At 39.0% G+C, this 20,843-nt stretch overlaps 1 protein-coding gene across 2 annotated transcripts; it reads right to left on the bottom strand.

Moving 5' to 3' along the window:
* Positions 1 to 161: 161 nt before the first annotated feature.
* Positions 162 to 17,305, bottom strand: LOC130927037 (lactadherin-like). 2 transcript variants are annotated; one of them, XM_057852524.1, is made up of 10 exons: positions 17,139 to 17,305; positions 15,106 to 15,231; positions 14,902 to 15,033; positions 7,007 to 7,120; positions 6,706 to 6,887; positions 6,477 to 6,632; positions 6,244 to 6,388; positions 5,613 to 5,797; positions 5,371 to 5,526; positions 162 to 877 (listed from the first exon to the last, which is right to left on the bottom strand). In XM_057852524.1, the coding sequence occupies exons 1-10, from the start codon at positions 17,212 to 17,214 to the stop codon at positions 734 to 736; spliced, it is 1,416 nt and encodes a 471-aa protein (XP_057708507.1). In that variant the 5' UTR covers positions 17,215 to 17,305; the 3' UTR covers positions 162 to 733. The 2 variants fall into 2 exon arrangements, with proteins under 2 accessions (XP_057708507.1, XP_057708503.1); XM_057852520.1 differs by having other exon boundaries at positions 164 to 877; positions 5,613 to 5,815.
* Between the last annotated feature and the right edge of the window lie 3,538 nt (positions 17,306 to 20,843).

Raw genomic sequence — 20,843 nt, 5'->3', positions numbered from 1 at the left:
GCCAGACGGTATTGATTTTAGGACAGAGGCTGGGGGCCGAATGAAATTTGTCCACGGGCCGCATTTGGCCCCCGGGCCGGACTTTGGACATGTCTGGTGTATACAATGCATGACATCAAACATGATGTCTTCATCTTTAATTAGTGACTGTCAAAGTACCGCAACAATACCTTTAAAAACAATTTATTTTACCTTTGTACACATTTTAAGTGTTACAAGCAGTTTTTTTTTTTTAAACATGGTGGAAAAAAAGTCTGAAATGTGTAAACAACAAAATAATATCTACAAGACTCACAGCGTACCAAAATTCATATTGCACTGACCATGCTTCTTCATAATATCGTGTGCGCCGTGAAAACTAGCCTTTAGGTAAGATTTACTTGTTGTAGTGTGTATCTGTTCGTAAAGATCACTATAGTTCAGGAAAACATTTAAACTCCGCAACATAATTAGCATGGAATACTGTACATGTTATACGCAAAGTTAAAGGATTCATTTAAGATTATAAGAACGCTATACAATTTAAAGCACAAATACACAGCAGAAGTAAGCAATGTAAATTTAAAAAAAAAAAAAAAGGAAAAAAAAAAAAGACAAAGAAAGTGCTACTTATGCTTAAGTCCAGCAACATAATCTTTATCCAGAGTTATACAGCACAATGTAAACGCTGTCATGGGGTATTGGTGGGGATAAGGTGAAATAAGGATGAGATCTGCGAATGGAAGCCGAGTCTCTAGTCATCACAACCTAGTAGTTCCATGCGTAGTGTGATACGCTCCTGCCACTCCCAGGGAACCACTCGGACGAATCGGGCATAGAACGGTGGCTCAAATACATTCTTCACATGGCTGTTGTTGTCAATATTGCCTTGGAAAAGCTGAAAAAGAAGATGCATTAGAATAAGATGGACTAAAAGCACCTTTTAATATAGTACGGTAATGTATTTAATCAGAAGCTGTTTGAGAGCCCTTCCTTCTGTATCTGGACGTTTATAAGCATATGCGTTCAACTTTGTGAGAATAACTTAACGTCCTCGAACGTTCCATCCTGAATGTGCTTTATTGTAGTAAAGAAAGGGCCATAAATAAGTTTGGATGGGTTTTACAGAAGAACATGTGAGCCTTAATCCCATTATACACAATGAATCTCCTCCTGTACTACATTGTATCTAGATCAATGGCCATGATTCCTAATATTTTTATTTTATTTTGTTTATTTGCACATGTACAAGCAATAGAAGATAAAAAGTTTTACAAACAAAACAACAGAGAAAATATTGTGCAAGTGAGACCAGAAAATCCCAAGAGGGTTTAGAAAAGCAATCTCACCTTATTGAACGTTAGTAAAATACAAAACCAAAAACATAAGATGTCTAATAGGTTTATACAAAACAGAACATTAAGAAAGTATGGAAAAAATAAAGACAACAAGTGAGAAATATTAAAAAGAAAAATAGAAGTTTGCGTTTCATTTTTTTTTTTTTTAATGATGAGGATGACTCAGCTATGTTTTGAAGGTATTTATTCCATAACTGGGGCCCCATGTACCTTATAGATAATTGACAAAGTTGAGTGTTAAATCTAGGGACATGCAACTGATTTGTATATCTAGAGTTGACATTATGGACATCACTTTTGAACTGAAGAAGAAAAAAATACTCTAAAAGACTGAAATGACTGGGAATACGAGGACACCACTTTGTAGATGACAATGCATTTTAATATGCATTATTGTTGAATATATTATTTAAAAAAAAAAAAAAAAAGTGAAGCTGTTTGAAGTGGGGCGCTGAGTGAGCAGTGTAAACTCTCAAGGTGGCAATCCTGGTAGCTGCCCCAAGCCCCACAACAACAAAGCCAGGAGAAAGGGGAAACGTCAGTTGGTACAGGATGTGATCAGAACAGAGGTGGAGGGATCAGAACGATCGGCGGCTCAAGATGGTGGCTATGCACCAACAAGGCACAGGTAGACGAGGTAAGAGCACGCCGAACAGCGAAAAATCACCAGCCCAGAGCTCTGGAGGCCTGAATCCCATTTCCTTATCCAGTCTGTATACGACTTTCTCCCAAGCCCAATGAACTTTCAGTGCTGGGCTTAGCAAACACTGCAGAATGCCAGCTGGGCCAGTAGAGTTCCACCCTTGAGCACACCCGCAGTTGCTGATCAAAGGCCTTGGGGGAAGGATGGTACCGCTGGCGTCATGACCAGGTTTTCAGGCCCCAGGCAGATACACTTAGTTACACTATTACCAACTGCAGGTACTAACACACTTCCAAGAAGTCCATCGTCAGAGCTGGGGAAAAGGTGCAACATCAGCCAAGTTCCTCTGGGGTCTTATCACCACCGCACAGAACTGGAAGTCGAGACAGCTCAAGTTCCCAGAGCACATCCTGGCCACTTCACTCCGTCCAAACATGGTGTTAACATCAGAGTCAACAAAGCAAGTGGTTCTGGTCAAGCTTACTGTCCCCTGGGAAGAAAGACTGGAGGAGGCTAACGAATGTAACAGGGCCAAATATGCAGAGTTGGTGACTGAGCTCCCTGCAAACCTGTTGAGGTGGGGTGCTGGCATTTTGCTGGCCAGTCACTATCCCGAACCCATAAACTCCTTGGAGTAAAAGGGCAGCTGTGCCAAACAGCCATCAAAATCATTACTGAGGCTGCAGAAAAAGCCTCAAGATGGCTATGGATCCAGAGGGGGGAATCCTTGGAGTAGCGTGCCACTTGGACACAAGTCGGGGGCTGGCAGAGCGAGGGTGTTTAATGATCAAAGACCCAAAACACCCTAGGACCTCGGGTTCATTACTGATTATGTGTCCAAGTAGCATCTAGAGGTGTACTTAAGAACAGATTTTTTTTTTCCAAATGAAAAGCTTATGAAGGTGGAAGGAATAAGTACCTTCCTAAATGATAATACAATATATAAGAAATTGATAAATTAAAGTGTAATACAGAGTTATGATGCATTTTGACTGATCATGCTTTATAATTTACAGATGATGAAAAAGATTTTGATAGTTAATTACCTACATGTCAAATATGGCACTTTCCAACTTAAATTCTAATAAATGTAACTAGTAGATGAGACCCGTTTCCATTACACTCCGGTTTGATGCCTTGCTCCGTTGTTTTTCTTGTCTTGCATTGCAGAGCCTATTCGCCACTGGCGTAACCTGTTTGTATATCTTGTGCTTCTTTTTTCGTGTATCCTCGCCAGCAGTACTTCACTTATACGTTTTGTGTTAGTAGTACTAATGTGATCTCCCGAGTATCCTTCTGTTCTTCAGCCTTCCGCATGTTTAGCATTTTTTTGTTTTGTACCCCTCTCGTGAGGCTCTCTGGCCACCTGCAGTTACTTGTTATTTTTTTCTTCACGTGGGCTTTTGTCACAACACTTTTTGTGATTAGTAAGTCAAAGGATAGACTATAAAAGTCAAAGGATAGACTATAAAATACTACTGCTCGTCTACAAAACACTTAATGGCCTTGGACCAAAATACATGCTTGACTTGTTAGAGTCCTATGACACATCTAGACCCCTAAGGTCGTCTGGAACCGGTCTTCTGCATGTTCCAAGAACAAGAACCAAGCAGGGTGAGGCAGCATTTAGTTATTATGCTCCTCACCTCTGGAACAAGTTACCCGAACGTCTGAAGTATGCTCAAACTTTTAGCTCTTTTAAATCAGGGCTAAAAACGCTTTTGTTTAGCACTGCATATCTATAACTGTCTATATATTTCAATCTACCTGCTTTCTATTCCTCTTGTTTATATCTCCATTGCTGATTTCAATTATTATTATTAGTAGTAGTTTTTGTTTTATTTTTATTTTATTTATTTATTTTTATTCTGTAATTAAATGCGATCTTTTGTCTTCGTTTCTACGTTGTGTTGATTTAAATGGGATTTTTATGATCTTCATGTGATGTAAAGCACTTTGAATTGCCTTGTGTTGAATTGTGCTATATAAATAAATTTGCCTTGCCTTGCCTTGCCTTACTAGTTTCATGCTCACATGCTCCTTGAAAGGTGGAAAAGTGCTATACAAGTATAACACCATAACACCATTTGTGTTTACTGTAATTTTCGCACTATGAGAGGCACCTGACTATAAGCCGCCACCCACCAAATTTGACTAGAAAACAGCATTCGTTCATAGGTAAGCCGCACTGGACTATAAGCTGAAGCTGTCCTCACTGTATTATGGGATATTTACAGCAAAAGATATCAACTGGTAACATTTTATTTGACAGCGGCATCATAAGACTGTCATAAGAACAAATGAAACACCATGAAGCTTGGAACCAATTGGCTGCTAAGCGTAATTGCTTCAAGAAGCTTCATTTGACCATCACTGTTCTCTTGGGGGAGACAGTCAACATCTGCTGCCACCTGCTGTCAACACTGTTGTCGACCAACATGTCTCCTAGCATGCATTGCAGCCCTACAGATGTAAATAACAGATCAAAATTATTGAAATGTTAAATTGTGGGAACTTAGACCTAGCCTGACTCCCTTCAAAAAAGAGTGCTCTGGATATGGTATACCCAATCAGGCAGTTTGTCTACATGTTGCGCTGTCATTGAGGTTGAACCTGAGTTCAAATCACACTTGATTTAATTTGTTAAATATGTACTTAAACTTAAATTTAGTTTACTTAAAATTTTGAGTACAATTTACCTAACATAACTTTGGTTTACTCAAAATTTTGAGTTTTCAGCAATAACTTGACTTTTGTAAGTTATCCATCATAACTTGAAAATTCCAATAAAAAAGCAGAACTTGAAAGAAGCTGTGCCATGAGCATTAATGAATGTTCATGACAGATGTCATTTTGTGTCATCGTGCAAATTATCTCCCTTTTGAATGGATGTAAAAGAGCCGAGCAGGACATAAATGAAGTTAGTGACATAATTTGCCGGATGACACTTAAGGACATCTGTCATAAGCATTCATTAATGCCCATGATAAGGTCATGTCATAATTATGACAGTCTTATGGCTGTCTTATGACACCGCTGTCAAATAAAGTGTTACCTATTAACCCAAATAAATGAACAAATAAGCCGCACTGGACTATTAGCTGCAGGATTCAAAATGAGGGGGAAAAGTAGCGGCTTATAGTCCGAAAATTACTGTTATAAAGCCAGTAAAGTAGCTTTCGTGTTTGTTTTAGCCACCCAGGCGACCATTTTGCAGTCCCTAATACTCTGTTTTCTGTGGTTAAATAGGAATTAGTTTTGGATTTTTTAAAAATATAATAAAGATGGATATATTTCATAGCATTTTCTTTTTCACGTTTAACATGAAAATAACAGCGCAAATTTGCTAAATATGGAAGAGAACTGTCGTACAAATTGACAAAAACTGACCTTGTCACGGCCAGTGTTGACATCCTTCACGATATTCCACGACTCTTCATCATCACTGTAAGCCACTTTGAATACAGACACAAATTGCACTACTCCAAAATCTTTGGCCCCCTGAGTGATGATACCCGTGAGGCGCTTTGTCTTCTCGAGATCCACCTGAGCAACAAGTTTTCACCGTTAAATACTTTGGAAAATCAGCATCATTCCAGTGTAGTCGTTACGTGGCATGCATCGTCCTTCACCTGGATCCACTCTGTCCGGTTGTTTTGGGAAGGTGACCACGCATTAGTCTTTCCCTGCTTATCCAGGCGAGCAAATTGAGGGAGCCAAGTGAAGCTATCGATGCCCCATGTGCGGAAGGAACTGGAGGCTGACAGTTGACCATCCGATATCAGACGAGATTTCATTCCCATTGGCTCTGAGCACCCTGTTGTGTTTGAATAAACTGTGAATAAAGAAGCAGAGAGAAGGGAGGAATGGAAAAACCAAGAGAAAGATAGAATAGATGAATAAATAAACCCACAGAAGAAAATAATCACTGCCCTCCACCAGGAAACCAGAAGGGAGAAAATGACCATTTGCAATAAAAACCGATGACAAAAAGCCAGAAAAACAAGGCAGAAAAATAGGTGGCGCGCATGCAAGAAAGTGCACCGTGCAACATAAACCTATGTACAGTACTATGTTTCTCTCCAAATATTTTAGCTGATCTTTTCTTATGGAGTCAAATTTTATAAGCATAAATCATATCTGTCTGACGTTACATAGGTAAATATTTGTTTAAGTAAATAAAAGTATAATGTAATCATGACATTCTATATAGTTATTCACCATGAGAATTCTGTAGCAACTGGGTGTTTTGAGTGAGATTACCATTTAGTTCGCATCCCACCAACTCCATGCGTAGCGTGCATGCCTTTCGGCAAACCACAGGAATTATGCGAATGTACTGGGCCACAATGGGTGGGTCAAAAAGATTAGTCTTTGTGCTGTCGTTATCGATGTTGCCCACTAAAACCTGCGGTGGAAAAAAATAAGATGTATAGATTGTACAGGAAACGCAACGCTGAGCATGTTCGTTTGGTTGTGCATGATCAAGTTCTAACTTTGTCTCGCCGTTGTCCATCCATTCTGTATGTGGTATAGGTCTTCCCATCAAAGCTGCTGGACACCTTAAAGGCCTTTATGTATTCCGCCGTGCCCATGCGACTGGCCCCTTGAGTTATGATTCCCGTTAGACGCATCTTCTTCTGCATGTTTATCTGGTGACATGTTATCATTGTTTAAACTCTTTTAACTAATATAAGACTGAGGATGAACGATAACTTCTCTTACCTCTATCCAAGGATTTCTGTCATGGACAGCTGATGTCCAGGCATTGACGATGCCTTGATTGTTGAGCCGTGCCAACTCCGGACCCCAACGCTGAAGACCAAGAATTCCGTAGTGCACAGACGATGCAGAAATCTGGGACTCGGCGATTGCTCCTCCTTCCATTCCCAGTAAAGAAATGCAACCTGAAATAGAAAAACAGTAGTCCACCTACTGTTTACACGCCACACTAGCTTACGCTGTTTGATGATTTTTTAAAAATGCATGTGACCGAATGAGCTGATGTTAAAATGAGTGTACGTACGTAGATGGCACTGCTTCCCAACATAGGGTGAAGGGCACTGACATGAAAAATCACCATCGAGATCTCTGCATATGCCTCCATTTTTACATGGTCGATTGGCGCAGTCATTAACATCTAGAGGACAAGACAACATTATTATTTTTGGCACAATTAAAATCATGTCAGCAAAGCACTGCTTACATTGCAATTGTCCCTTTAAACAAGGTCTAGGTCATGAGACAAACTACCACAAGGTGGCACACATGAACCACACTCTAAACATCACGTGGTCAAGTCTTTCTCGATGTGCAGCTGGAATGAGCTACTGGAGTCAGTAAAAGTACAGTAATTTGTTCATGACTTGTCTCTCTTCTAAATCAACATACTCAACAAAAAGATACTTGCATCAACACGTTGAATTCGAATGACAGTATCACACCTCCCATATATCAATCACAATGCCTGAATCTGAATAATAATTGTGATGGTTTTGTTTAAGATAAAATTGAAAAGAAGGTGAATTGAAACTTCATTCTAAATTACAGGTAACTAATGTAATTGACAAGCATTTTGCTTTTCAAATGGAGTCACAAATTACAAATTATCACATTTTTAGGTGACTTAGATTTAGATGCTTTAACAAAAACCAAAAAGATTTTCATCAGGCCACTTGGACGAGGTCAGTCAAAAACCCTGACAATAAAGGACTAATCTAACTATATTCACAACTAAATTAACATAACTGAAAACCTAAGAAATCAAGTATGAGGGAATGGTATTTTTCAAATCTTTTTATTGATTCAGCATTATTTATTACTCGAATTTGGCTATGTATTTCTAAACCTGTATTTTCCTCATCAATTATTTATTTATTTCTAAAAATCTCACTTTAAACAGACTGAAGGCCTGTCAAGTCGCCACGCTTGTTGTTATTGTTGTTCTTGTGGAGGTCAAACTGTGAAGTCCTACTCCTCCGTGATTAGTGAACCGGTCGTCTTAAAACTTAGTAGCTACAGTGGAGCAAATAAGTATTTAGTCAACCACCAAATGTGCAAGTTGTCCTACTTGAAAAGATTGGAGAGGTATAATTGTCAACATGGGTAAACCTCAACCATGAGAGACAGAATGTGAAAAAAAAAAAATACAGAAAATCACATTGTTTGATTTTTATAGAATTTATTTCCAAATTAGACTGGAAAATAAGTATTTGGTCACCTACAAACAAGCAAGATTTCTGGCTGTCAAAGAGGTCTAACTTCTTCTAACGAGGTCTAACGAGGCTCCACTCGTTACCTGTATTCATGGCACCTGTTTTAACTCATTATCAGTATAAAAGACACCTGTCCACAACTCAGTCAGTCACACTGCAAACTCAACTATGGCCAAGACCAAAGAGCTGTCGAAAGACACCAGGGACAAAATTGTAGACTGGCACCAGGCTGGGAAGACTGAATCTGCAATAGGTAAAACGATTGGTGTAAAGAAATCAACTGTGGGAGCAATTATTAGAAAATGGAAGACATACAAGACCACTGATAATCTCCCTCGATCTGGGGCTCAATGCAAGATCTCATCCCGTGGCGTCAAAATGATAACAAGAACGGTGAGCAAAAATCCCAGAACCACACGGGGGGACCTAGTCAATGACCTACAGAGAGCTGGGACCACAGTAACAAAGGCTACTATCAGTAACACAATGCGCCGCCATGGAATCCTGTACTGCCAGACATGTCCCCCAGCTGAAGAAAGTACACGTCCAGGCCCGTCTGCGCTTCGCTAGAGAGCATTTGGATGATCCAGAAGAGGACTGGGAGAATGTGTTATGGTCAGATGAAACCAAAATAGAACTTTTTGGTAAAACACAGGTTCTCGTGTTTGGAGGGGAAAGAATACTGAATTGCATCCGAAGAACACCATACCCACCGTGAAGCATGGGGGTGGAAACATCATGCTTGGGGCTGTTTTTCTGCAAAGGGACCAGGACGACTGATCTGTGTAAAGGAAAGAATGAATGGAGCCATGTATCGAGAGATTTTGAGTGAAAAACTCCTACCATCAGCTAGGGCATTGAAGACGAGACGTGGCTGGGTCTTTCAGCATGACAATGATCCCAAACACACAGCCAGGGCAACAAAGGAGTGGCTTCGTAAGAAGCATTTCAACGTTCTGGAGTGGCCTAGCCAGTCTCCAGATCTCAACCCAATAGAAAATCTGTGGAGGGAGTTGAAAGTCCGTGTTGCCCAACGACAGCCCCAAAACATCACTGCTCTAGAGGAGATCTGCATAGAGGAATGGGCCAAAATACCAGCAACAGTGTGTGAAAAGCTTGTGAAGAGTTACAGAAAAGTTTTGGCCTCCGTTATTGCCACAAAGGGTACATAAAAAAGTATTGAGATTGAACTTTTGGTATTGACCAAAAGTTCAATCCACCATGATTTGCAAATAAATTGTTTAAAAATCAAACAATGTGATTTTCTGTTTTTTTTTTCCCACATTCTGTCTCTCATGGTTGAGGTTTACCCATGTTGACAATTACAGGCCTCTCCAATATTTTTAAGTGGGAGAACTTGCACAATTAGCGGTTGAGTAAATACTTATTTGCCCCACTGTATGTAGCATGAACCAGTACCTATCGATCCTTGGAACCCGATTTTTGTTGTCAGTTTTTATTTTTTTTATCAGGACTGATAAAGTAATTGTAAAACTTTTACCCAGTAGAAGGCAGCCTTCTAGAGGTTTAGGAATTTGCCATTGCGCACGCATGTGCGCACAGCCTGTGGTACACTTGTGCTGATTTCTAATTTTCATGCCAACTAACCTACTATAGTGGTACAGCTGTACAACTGGAGGGGAAAAAAAAGAGTATACATCCCTGGAGTGCTTCATAATGTTTGTTCATTATTTCACTGAGATTCAATGACATTACGCACAGAGTCGGTCACTGTAACTAGTGGAAGTGTCCAAGTAATTTGATTGTGTCCATAATCTGTGCCAATCACTTCCCCTCAGCAATGATAAACAATGTGTTGCTACCTTGTTTGACAAGGCCTTAAAGACTCTGGTAAAGCAGATGACGGGCTGTTCATTATTTTACTGAGATTCCATGACAATATGCACATAGTTAGTCACTGTAACTAGTGGAAGTGTCCAAGTAATTTGATTGTGCCCATAATCTGTGCCAATCACTTCCCCTCAGTAATGATAAACAATGTGTTGTGCTACCTTGTTTGACATGGCCTTAAAGACTCTGGTAAAGCAGATGACGGGCTGACGTAATGCCACATGGATCTCTGCAATTCTTGCTCCACTAAGAGGATTGGTCAAAACTTAGGAATGCCAATATGGCCGTGACAACAAAAAATAAAACGGCTGAAAACGCTTGATCCTACTAAGAAAGGATACAAAGTAATCTGACTGATTTTCTCTAAATCCAGCAACGAAGCACGTGCGGTCTACTTAACATTCCAGTTTGAGAAGAATATTTTATTTTCACAAATACAGTAAAGACAATTATTCAATCAACCTAAATTCTGAAGTTTCTACAAACAAAATACATTTTTGTCTAAATGATAGTGTTTACCTATTACCAAATTAGTTTAAGACAGAAATAAAGCTCTGTAACTATATGAATGGGTTTTACCTCAACCACGAGACCATTTCTGTCTATGACGTCTGACACAGAATTAGAACTGGGGCAGGGAGTATACTGCACAAACACTACAATTGGTGGTCAGTCTGTGGACTATGGAATAGGATGAGCAGTTCATTCAAAATAAATACGCCTTCACTAACATAATCGAGGGTTGCGTAGAAAAGTCTCTTTAATTTCCAATGTCTCAACTTTTCACTTTCCACATTTGTGGAAGCATTGGATTCAAATTAAATCAATCACAAATACTAGTGAACGTTTGAGCTCTTTTGAATAAGAACCATTCTGTGGGAACCAGTGTGGGTGGCATCTGCATGCTAAGAGACTTGGAGGAGGTTGTTCGTACTAATTAGCCAAACAGAATGACCACAGGACTCTGTGAAAGAGGCGCTTTCATGAGACTACTGCATGGGCTGACTACACATCCCAATTACTGGGACGCTGCAACAGCATCGGCCTCAATCATCAGTCCAGGGAAATAATAATAACAAAAAAATAATGAATTATTTAAAAGTGCAACTCTTTAGCATTCAGAAACACTAAAAGAAATGAATAAAAAACATTGTGGTGGTCAGTAAATGTTACTTTTATAGAGCAAGTGCAGGGAAATAAATATAGAATCACTCCATTCTGAGGAAAAATATATGGAATCATGAGAAACAAACACAGAAATAACAATCAAAACACATCTCTAGTTAGTTGCACTAGTTAGTTGCAGTTAATTTAGTTGCACCACCTCTGGCTTGCAGTCTCTGAGGCATGGACTTGATGAGTGACAAACAGTATTCTTCATTAATTTGGTGCCAACTCTCTTTGACTGCAGTTGCCAGATCATCCTTGCAGGCCAGAGCCTTGCTGTGGACCTTTTTTTTTTTTTTTTTTGATTTCCACCACAGGTTTTCAATATGGTTGAGCTCTGGGCTATTTGCAGGCCATGACACTGGCTGGATGAGTCTTTCTCCAAGGAATGTTTTAGCAGTTTTAGCTCTGTGGCATGATGCATTGTTATCTTGGAAAATGACAAACATATTTTCAATTGAAGGGATAAGAAAGCTATCTAAAATTTCAATGTTAACTTGTGCATTTATTGAAGATTTAACCACAGCCATCTCCCCAGTGCCTTTGCCTGACATGCAGCCCCATATCATCAAGGACTGAGGGAATTTTGATGTTTTCTTCAGGCAGTCATCTTTGTAAATCTCACTGGAACGGCACCAGACAAAAGTTCCAGCATCATCACTTTGTCCAATGCAGATTCTTGACTCATCACTGAAAATAACCTTCATCCAGTCATTCACAGTCCACGATTACCTCTCCTTAACCCAGGGGTGTCCAAACTTTTTGCAAAGGGGGCCAGATTTGGTGTGGTAAAAATGTGGGGGGCCGACCGTGGCTGACGTTCTTTACCTAGAACAATATATTTAAGCAAATGTATTTTTAGCAAGCCATTCTGTGTGTCACATTTGCTTTATGATTTTTTTAAATCAATAATTTAAACAATCTCGCAACTAGCCTATGTGGCGTTCTCTTTCGACTCTCGGGCTCTTAGGAAATACTGCTGCTGTGAAATTAAACTAGCTTCAAGTTGCTTCATTTTCTCGCTGCGTATCTTCCCTTTAATCTTGTCGTACATGTCAGCGTGTCTTGTTAGGTAATATTGCCTCACACTGAACTCTTTAAAAACAGCGACTGTCTCTTTGCAAATGAGGCAGACACAGTTGTTGTGTATTTTATTGAACAAATAGTCCAATTTCCACCTATGCTTGAAGCGTTGGCCATCGCAGTCAACCTTTTTTTTGTTGATTGTCGCCATTTTAGAAAATTGGAAGTAAAGGGTCACACGGGGGAATGCTTCTTAGAGTGCTGCTGCCTTTTAGTGGGTAAATGAGTAGCAGTATTTAGAGTGTAAGCTACTTCATAGGCTAGCAACAGAACTGCTGACCAATTTATTAAGTCTGTGTGCGGGCCAGACGTTACTGATTTTATGACCTAGGCTGTGGGCCGGATGAAATTTGACCACAGGCCGCATTTGGCCCCCGGGCCGGACTTTGGACATGTCTGCCTTAACCCATTGCAGTCTTGTTCTTTTCTGTTTAAGTGTCATTAGCCACGTTTACATGCTGACTTTTATTCATACCGATTCAAATCATTCCAAATGGAAATTTCACATCAGCTGTTTACATGTCACTTCATCTATTCCGATCCAGCGTTTACATGTGTCTGCCTTTATTCCGAAAGGACGTTTGACAACTGCCGTCTGACATGCGCAGATTACTCAAAACAAAGCGTCACGTTGCAAAACATGGAGATCGATCGTCAGATCAGCTGCTGTTTTAACTTTTCGAGTGGAAACAAAACTTCAGAATGATACGCCGTTCATTTAAAAAGTTGTGTGGGTGCGCTGTGCGTGTGCTTGGAAGCCATGTTGCAAGTGACGTTACTTACGTCACCAAGTGACGTCACCACGTCAGTACTGAGCATGTGCAGAAAGAACGCAACCAGACACCATTTCGCTTCCCTGTTTACATGATATAATTTTACTTCTAATCGGTTTGGGAAAAGGAATATTCCACCCCTGTGAATCGGAATGAAATTCCATTCGATTTGGGCCTGTTCATTCCGAATGAGGTGTTTATATGGAACACATTTATTCGGTTTGAACAAATATTCCGATTGTAATTGGAATATTTGGCTCCATGTACACGTGGCAAATGATGGTTTCCTTTTAGCTTTCCTGTATGAAAATCCCATTTCCGATTTTGCACAGTTCTGTCACATACCTTGACTCCAGCTTGCTCCCATTTCTTCTTCATTTGTCTAGTTGTACATCTTCTGTTTTCAAGACATATGGCATTTAGTTGTTTGTCATTACGTTTGGATGTCTTCCTCGGTCTACCAGTACACCTAACTTTAACAACCTTGCCATGCTGTTTGTACTGGTTAAGATTGTTGATACAGCTGACTGTGAACAGCCCACATCTTTGGCAACCGTACCGTTACCTTTTTCAAGCAGTTTGATAATCCTCTCCTTGGTCTCAAGAGACATCTCTTTTGTTAGAACCATGATTCTTGTGAATCCACTTGGTCCAGCAGCCCTCCAAGGTGTGATAACTGCACTGTTTTAACTGCTGACTAACGAGCAGATCCAATCTGAGGCAGGGGCCCGATTAAGGTAAGGAAATTGACTGGCTGTGTCTGTATTTTCTACTCAAAATGGAGTGATTCAATATTTTTTTTTTTTTACTTCAGAATGGAGTGATTCTATATTTATTTCCCTGAACTTGCTCTATAAAAGTAACATTTACTGACCACCACAATGTTTTTTTTTTTTTCATTTCTTTTAGTGTTTCTGAATGCCAAGCAGTTGCACTTTTGAACTACTTCATTATTTTTTCAAGCTTTTTATCTGAGTTTGTTTGCTTGACATAATAAAATGTTCAAGACTAGTGATTATTACTCAATAGTGCCACATTTTTTATAGCAGACTATTACTACTACTATTACCTTGCACAGTGAATACCAGAATGTTAAAACGTTTTTGTCCAGGAATTTATACAGGGAACATTTCACTGAATGATGTAAAATTTGAGTTGCCCTTATATAGTTATAATGCAATGTATTTGAGGGTTTGATGAGTGCGCCCTCTATATTAAATGGGAGATAGGACAACCAACGTATTAAACTACACTGAAAAAAGTAAACATTTAAAAAACATATATATTGGCTAATCAATCACACCCTAAAATTTTACTGCTAATACAATGTAAACAAATATATATATATATTTTTTATAAATAAATGTATGTTTTTGTAAATAAATTTATTTGTTTACATTGTATTAGCAGTAAAATTTTTGGGTGTGATTGATTAGCCAATGTATTTTAAATCGAGCCAATGTTTACTTTATTCAGTGTACATACACAAAAGAGTTTTCAATAATGTCGGGCTGATACTTGACTCGAAACACACCTTCCAGTTTTAAGTGAAAGCCATGTAATCTATGCATTTTTCTAACAATGGTTATGTAGCCAACGTATCACATTTGTTTTAAACAATTAAATAGATTGTATGGCACTTTCGATTAAAATGTATTTGAAATTGAAAATTTTCAATTTAAAATGCAAATTTCATATATAAAAAATTTGTGACTACTTCACTGTGAATTTGAATTGCCAATTTAGTGTGCATATTACTTTGCTCATTGTAATCTACAACACAAGGGAAACCTGCCAGACTTATGTTATGCATCCCGGACAGAAGCACTTACTTATCTGGCAGTGAGCACCCTCAAAGCCCACCCTGCATTTGCAGATGTACTCATTGAAAACATCTCCTCTTCTGGTAGGAGCAATCACCTCGCAAGATGCGTCATTCTTACACGGATTGGGACTGCAAGGTCCTGATTGAAACAAAGTGGAAAATTTCAACACAATACAATTATGACATTGAAATTATGCCTTGTTTTTTGTACCTGTCTCTGTTAGGTTGCATGTGTCTCCAGCAAACCCATCCGCACAGATGCAGATGAATGGTTCCTCTCCTACCCCTGTCACACACGTCCCGCCATTATGGCAATAGTTCACCTCACAGTAATCACCTAAGAAAATGCAAAGAGGAAAAAGAGTGTTGAAGTAAATGATTTCAAACTCATTTAAAGGCCCATTTTGTTGTGCAATGCTAACTTAATGTTACTTTTTTTGTTCAGTGACTGTTCATTTCTTGACCTTGTTGTGTCAATACTGTGTACGTTCTCCCTGTTTACAAGTTTAAACGGGAGCAAATCTGAACATTCAGGAACATTCAAGGAAATTCTGAGAAATGTCAAACAGAAACCACACAATATATCATAGTTTCTTTCTCACGGCTCTTTAGAATGATGAATAGCCATGAGTAAACATTCAAAAATGTGAAATAACACAAAACGCCAAAAATTTGTTATATGTTTGTCATGTTGTTTTGGAAGGATATACTCGAGTGCTAGAAAACTGAGTCATATTTCTTGGACGGCTGTTGCAAATAGAGCAGAAAAGCCCAGAGGGAGTGGCAGTGCACAGATTTATGAGTCACAATATGGGTGTTTGTTTACTCTTGTGGTGCTACTTGGTCTCTCAGCTGCATATGGCAGCATGGACATCAATATGTTGGACAGTAGGTGAAGGAATTCAACATCTATTTGGAAGGAGAATGAACATCATGGCAAGGAGACTCTAAAAATGCATTGTGTAGATTCTGTCTGAGCTTTTTGGACACCATATCTAGTATTGCAAACGTTTTCTTGGTTTTGCAAACTACACTCTGCATTATTTCTAACACAGGTTGTTGTTTTAACACAGAGCTCCACTACCACAGAGCTACAGCCTGGGACTTGGTGTCTGCCAAAAAGGGGCCTTGTATGGGACAAATTTTGAGCCAGCCCCCTCCTGACTTCTGTTCTAAAAATGTTATAATTCATCGTATAAAACTGTACCACATGAGTTACTTTTGCTTTTTCCTGTATGTTTTTTTTTCATAGTTTGAATTTCACCACAAAAATGAGCAGTGATGGAAAACATTTCTGGACAAAATGGACAAAACATTCTAGGCAAACAGCACTGACAGCAAAACGTGTCTGTGTGTGGTTGGGATTAAGAGATTGCAGGATTAGCCAGGTGGAAGACATGCATGCAGCTCCTGGTCTGCAGGGAATGACCAGTTATACAACATGACAAACGCTGAGGATGCTTGCCGCCAATGAACTACTGGATTGAAAGGTGATCTGTGAGAACAACAGGTGCAGGATGTATAGGTGTCAGGACACTGGGCATTCACCAGCCAATGGTGTTCTGAATAGTCCAGACATGTTTGCATACTATTTTTGGCAGGTGATGTGTGTGCAGGTGCAGGAAGTTGGCAGGACAGTTCCAGGTTGATCTAGGGTTAGGTGAACAGACAGCTGTTCAATGTTGCCTCCAGACAAGAGCACATATGGTGATTTTATTCTCCATCTGTACCACCTCACACTGTTTCACCACAAAGATGTCCACTCAAGCAAACAACAGCATGTTGTATATACACAAATATGATCACAAGGGTACATACTGTATGGTACCTTATGTGTTGCGAAGAAGGGTAAACAAATGGTCTATTAAAGACCTCACGATGGTAAAATTACTAGAAGTGCTAAAAGGATTTCATCAACTGTTAAACTTGTTCATAGCTACAGTAACTCTGGAATTCTAAAATATGATTAAATAATAACTGGTATTGGAATATGATTTGGGGACGCCATAAACTTCAATTGACATACCAGTATGACCATATCCTTATCGAATTTGGTACTTTAAAAATCCTACTTTCAACAAGGACACAAGTCATAAAACAATAAAAGGGCAAAGAACTGGTTTCATTATTTCAGGGAAAGAAAAAGAATGTTGGGTGACATGCAGACTCCCTATTTCGTAACATTGTTGAATCACAGCAAAATTTTGGATGCAAGTCAACAAAGTGCGAGTTATTTTGACTTACCTGTGACCGACAACAGGCAACCAAGAAGTGCAATCGCCGTGAGGTAGACTTTTCCCGCATTTATGGAAGATGTCATATTGTTATACCAAGGTATTTAGAATGGCGCTGAACTTTGGCTGTAGCCGCATTCAAGTGCTCTGTGAAAAGTAGGAATTCTGTTGAGAGAGAAGAGAGGACCAACCGGGTAAACCCCAACGGTTGGTGATGTCACAGAGAGGCGGGGCTCCGGTATAGTTGTATGTTTGAGACTCAACTCCTTTAACCTTTCATTTTATGGGGCAAGTCGTATTTTTGGACATTTAAAAAATAAATAAACAAATATTAACAATTTTTGGTATTATATTATTTTTTTAAATCTTAATGATTGTATTCTTCATATTATTTGTATAATTATTTAAAATGTATAAATTAATACAATGTTAATAAAAAACTAAGATATAAAATTAAAATGAATAAAAACAGAAATACACACTGGTTCACGGCCCCAAGTAACACTCTAAAGTTGATCTTTTATCATAGCATATTGTTAGTCGATAGGCGATAGGTACCGTGTGAAGTTTCATGTTTAGATGCTTAGATGATTAAATCAGATGCTCATGTTTCAGTGCCATTGACGGACGTTCGTCGTTCGTCATTCAATGTGATTGAATGACGAATGAACGCCTCATCCGACCCTCCGAGTCTAAATTGATTGGACGTCTCGCGCCGTCAATGGCAACCAATGAGTTAAATGAGTGTCCTGTAAGGGTTAAGGGGGGGGGGGGGGATCACAATTTGTGCAAGAAAGGGTTGAATATATATTTATGTTTGTTCACATACAAACGGTAAAACAACAACGTTAACAAAGTACAGTACTTGAATGAGTATCGGTTTCCTAATCTCTGTCGCCCTCAGGTGGACATTATTTGCAATAAAGTCATCCTCGACATTTAGAAGACCAACGTGCACTATATTGGCAAAAGTATATTTGGTCGTCGGTCATTTGGGTTTTAGTATGACATCAGCCCGTCCTATGTGCCTGCAGGTTTTTCTACGAGGTGCAGGAGTGTGTTTTGGGGAATCTCCTTCACACCAGTTATATTCATCCACACAAAAAATTATAATCTCTCTTTTTCTTTTTTTACCTTGCATTTAGAACTGGTGCACAGTCATTTCGAAACAGAAAAGGGCCACCTAACTGTTCCCACAAAGTTGCAGGAACATGAAATTGTACGAAAATTGCACTGGGTCAGTATTTTCCATCCACCCAACATTGTGGGAACAGTTTGGAGATGACCTGTTCCTGTTCCAAAATGACTTTGTTGTACCAGTATACAAAGAAAGGGAAAGACATGGAAGAGAAAGTTTGGTGTAGATTAACCTGACTGATTCTTAACCCAATCCAATTGAACACATTATGGATAACAAAAAAGTCACCTGAATTAGTTTGACCTCACAAATGTGCTTCTGAAAGAATTGTCAAAAATATCAAGAATTCATGTGAAAAGCTTCCCCAGAAGAATTGATGCTGCTGCTGACGAGCCACTGTACCTGCAGTAGATGGACAAAGTTTCTGTGAAATCCTTTGGATTATGAATAGGATGTCACTTTGTGGGTCGTGCCATGTTTCTGAAGGTGATAACTGTGTTGTAACATTTTGATATTCACATCTGAAATGATGAATTTGCAATAAAAAAAAACTGCTTTTGTATGTACCAGAATTGTTTAATTTACTGTATTTTCATGATATAAAATATAGGAGTTAGAGTATTAAAAGCAAAACAGAAATCCAACATCTTGGCAGCAGGGGGCAAATTTTATATATTACCGATATATATAGATAACCTACTTGGAGCATAGATGGGTGCAGTATAGTCTACCTAACATCCTCTGACCTTTTACAAATATGTATGTCAATCATGCCAAAAATAAGACTTGCAATGGTTGTTACTAGAATAAATAGAATTAGAATGTTCATAAGTCTTGAAAGGTTTCAGCACATGTATTGCTTAGTTCTGGTTGGTGGTTTCTGAAATAGAACTGAATATTAAGGTGACTATGGAAAAAATATTAATGATACCCATCAGTCCAGTCAGTCATAATTACACCCTAATCTCCCTCTCAGTGTGAGAAAGCTGGGTCTCCCTCAGAGGTCACGGGTCTTCCAGCAAGGACAATTACCCAAAACACACCTCAAACAGCACTAGAAAATGATTTGCGAGAAAGCACTTCAGACTTCTAAAGTGGCCAGCAATGAGTCCAGACCTGAATCCCATAGAACACCTGTGGAGAAATCTGAAAATGGCAGTTTGGAGAAGGCCCCCTTCAAATCTCAGAGACCTGGAGCAGTTGGTCAAAGAAGAATGGTCTAAAATTCCAGCAGAGCATTGTAACAAACTCAATGACAAATACCGGAAGCAGTTGCTACCAAGTATTGGCTGAGGGTGCCAATACTTTTGTGCAAGGGTGTAGGTTTGCATAGGGATGGTGGGGACATAACACTACCAACTTTTCAGGATACTGAAATTATCCCCACCAACTTTTAAGCAACCTTATTTACAGTAGGACTTCAGTTATATAGGTCATTTAGATTGTCTTCTTATAAGATGTGAGGATAGAATTGATCCCACCATCATTAAGTGAATTACAGTACTTTCATTATGTTCAGACTTACATTGACCCCTTTTCACTCGCTGAATGTGCCAGTCCATTTTTTCCCCCTCACACGCACGTTTGATTGGCTCATGACTTCCACACACACACACACACACACACACACACACACACACACACACACACACACACACACACACACACACACACACACACACACACACACACACACGTTCACAGCCTGACAGAAATGCAACTTGTTGCCTCCCCCGCCCCTTCGAAGATGAGGGATATTAGAATGTAGAATGTAGAAGTAATGTAAAAAGACGTCAATATTGTGGAGGTCGGGAACACACCACAAAGTTTTCATCTGCTACAGTGCTTCAAGTCAATTTTACTCAGATTTCTTGACATAAGAAAAACAGCTAGCTGAAAATAAGATTAACAGACTTATTTTAAGCAAAAAGTTTGTATATTTAATTTTAAAAGAAAAACTTTGTCACAAATATTCTTAATGCAAGAATATTGTTCAAATCATTATTTGAAATCATTTTTTTCTTGATTTAGGTGAAAAATGACCAACTTTTAGATGTATGGGCTCAATACGAATAAGTAGTAATATTTACTTAAAGTAAGTGGAAGAATCTGACGCATTAATCTGTTAACTACCCTTTAACACTCAAAACAAGATGGGAGAAAGTATTTGACTAGATATAACAAAAAAAATATATCAGATTAAGACGTTATAAATTTGCAGTGTGAAAGTTCGTATAGGTCAATACAGATTTATTTTGCATTAGTCATTTAGCCTGTTAATGAATTAGGTTCATATTGGTGAGAAGTGTAGCCCTGACCCCCGTTCACCAAATATGTTTGTTCTTATTAATGTCCCATCCCCAGCAAAAAGTGTACATGCAGGTTATGCTGTTGTATCGTCCCTACCAATATTGAGACCAAACCTACGCCCTTGCTTTTGTCCGGCCCATTTTTGGAGTTTTGTGTAAAATGATAATGATTTAATTTTTTCCCCATTCTTTTCTTTGTGTTTTTTCATTGCAAGCAAAATAAATGAACATATTACTACCAAAGCTTTTGTAATTGCAATCATTTTCT

Source organism: Corythoichthys intestinalis, chromosome 1 (genome assembly GCF_030265065.1).
Source record: "Corythoichthys intestinalis isolate RoL2023-P3 chromosome 1, ASM3026506v1, whole genome shotgun sequence".
NCBI classification, from domain to species: Eukaryota; Metazoa; Chordata; class Actinopteri; order Syngnathiformes; family Syngnathidae; genus Corythoichthys; species Corythoichthys intestinalis.
The sequence above is the reverse complement of the archived record's forward strand: the minus strand, read 5'-3'. Positions and strand labels throughout refer to the sequence as shown.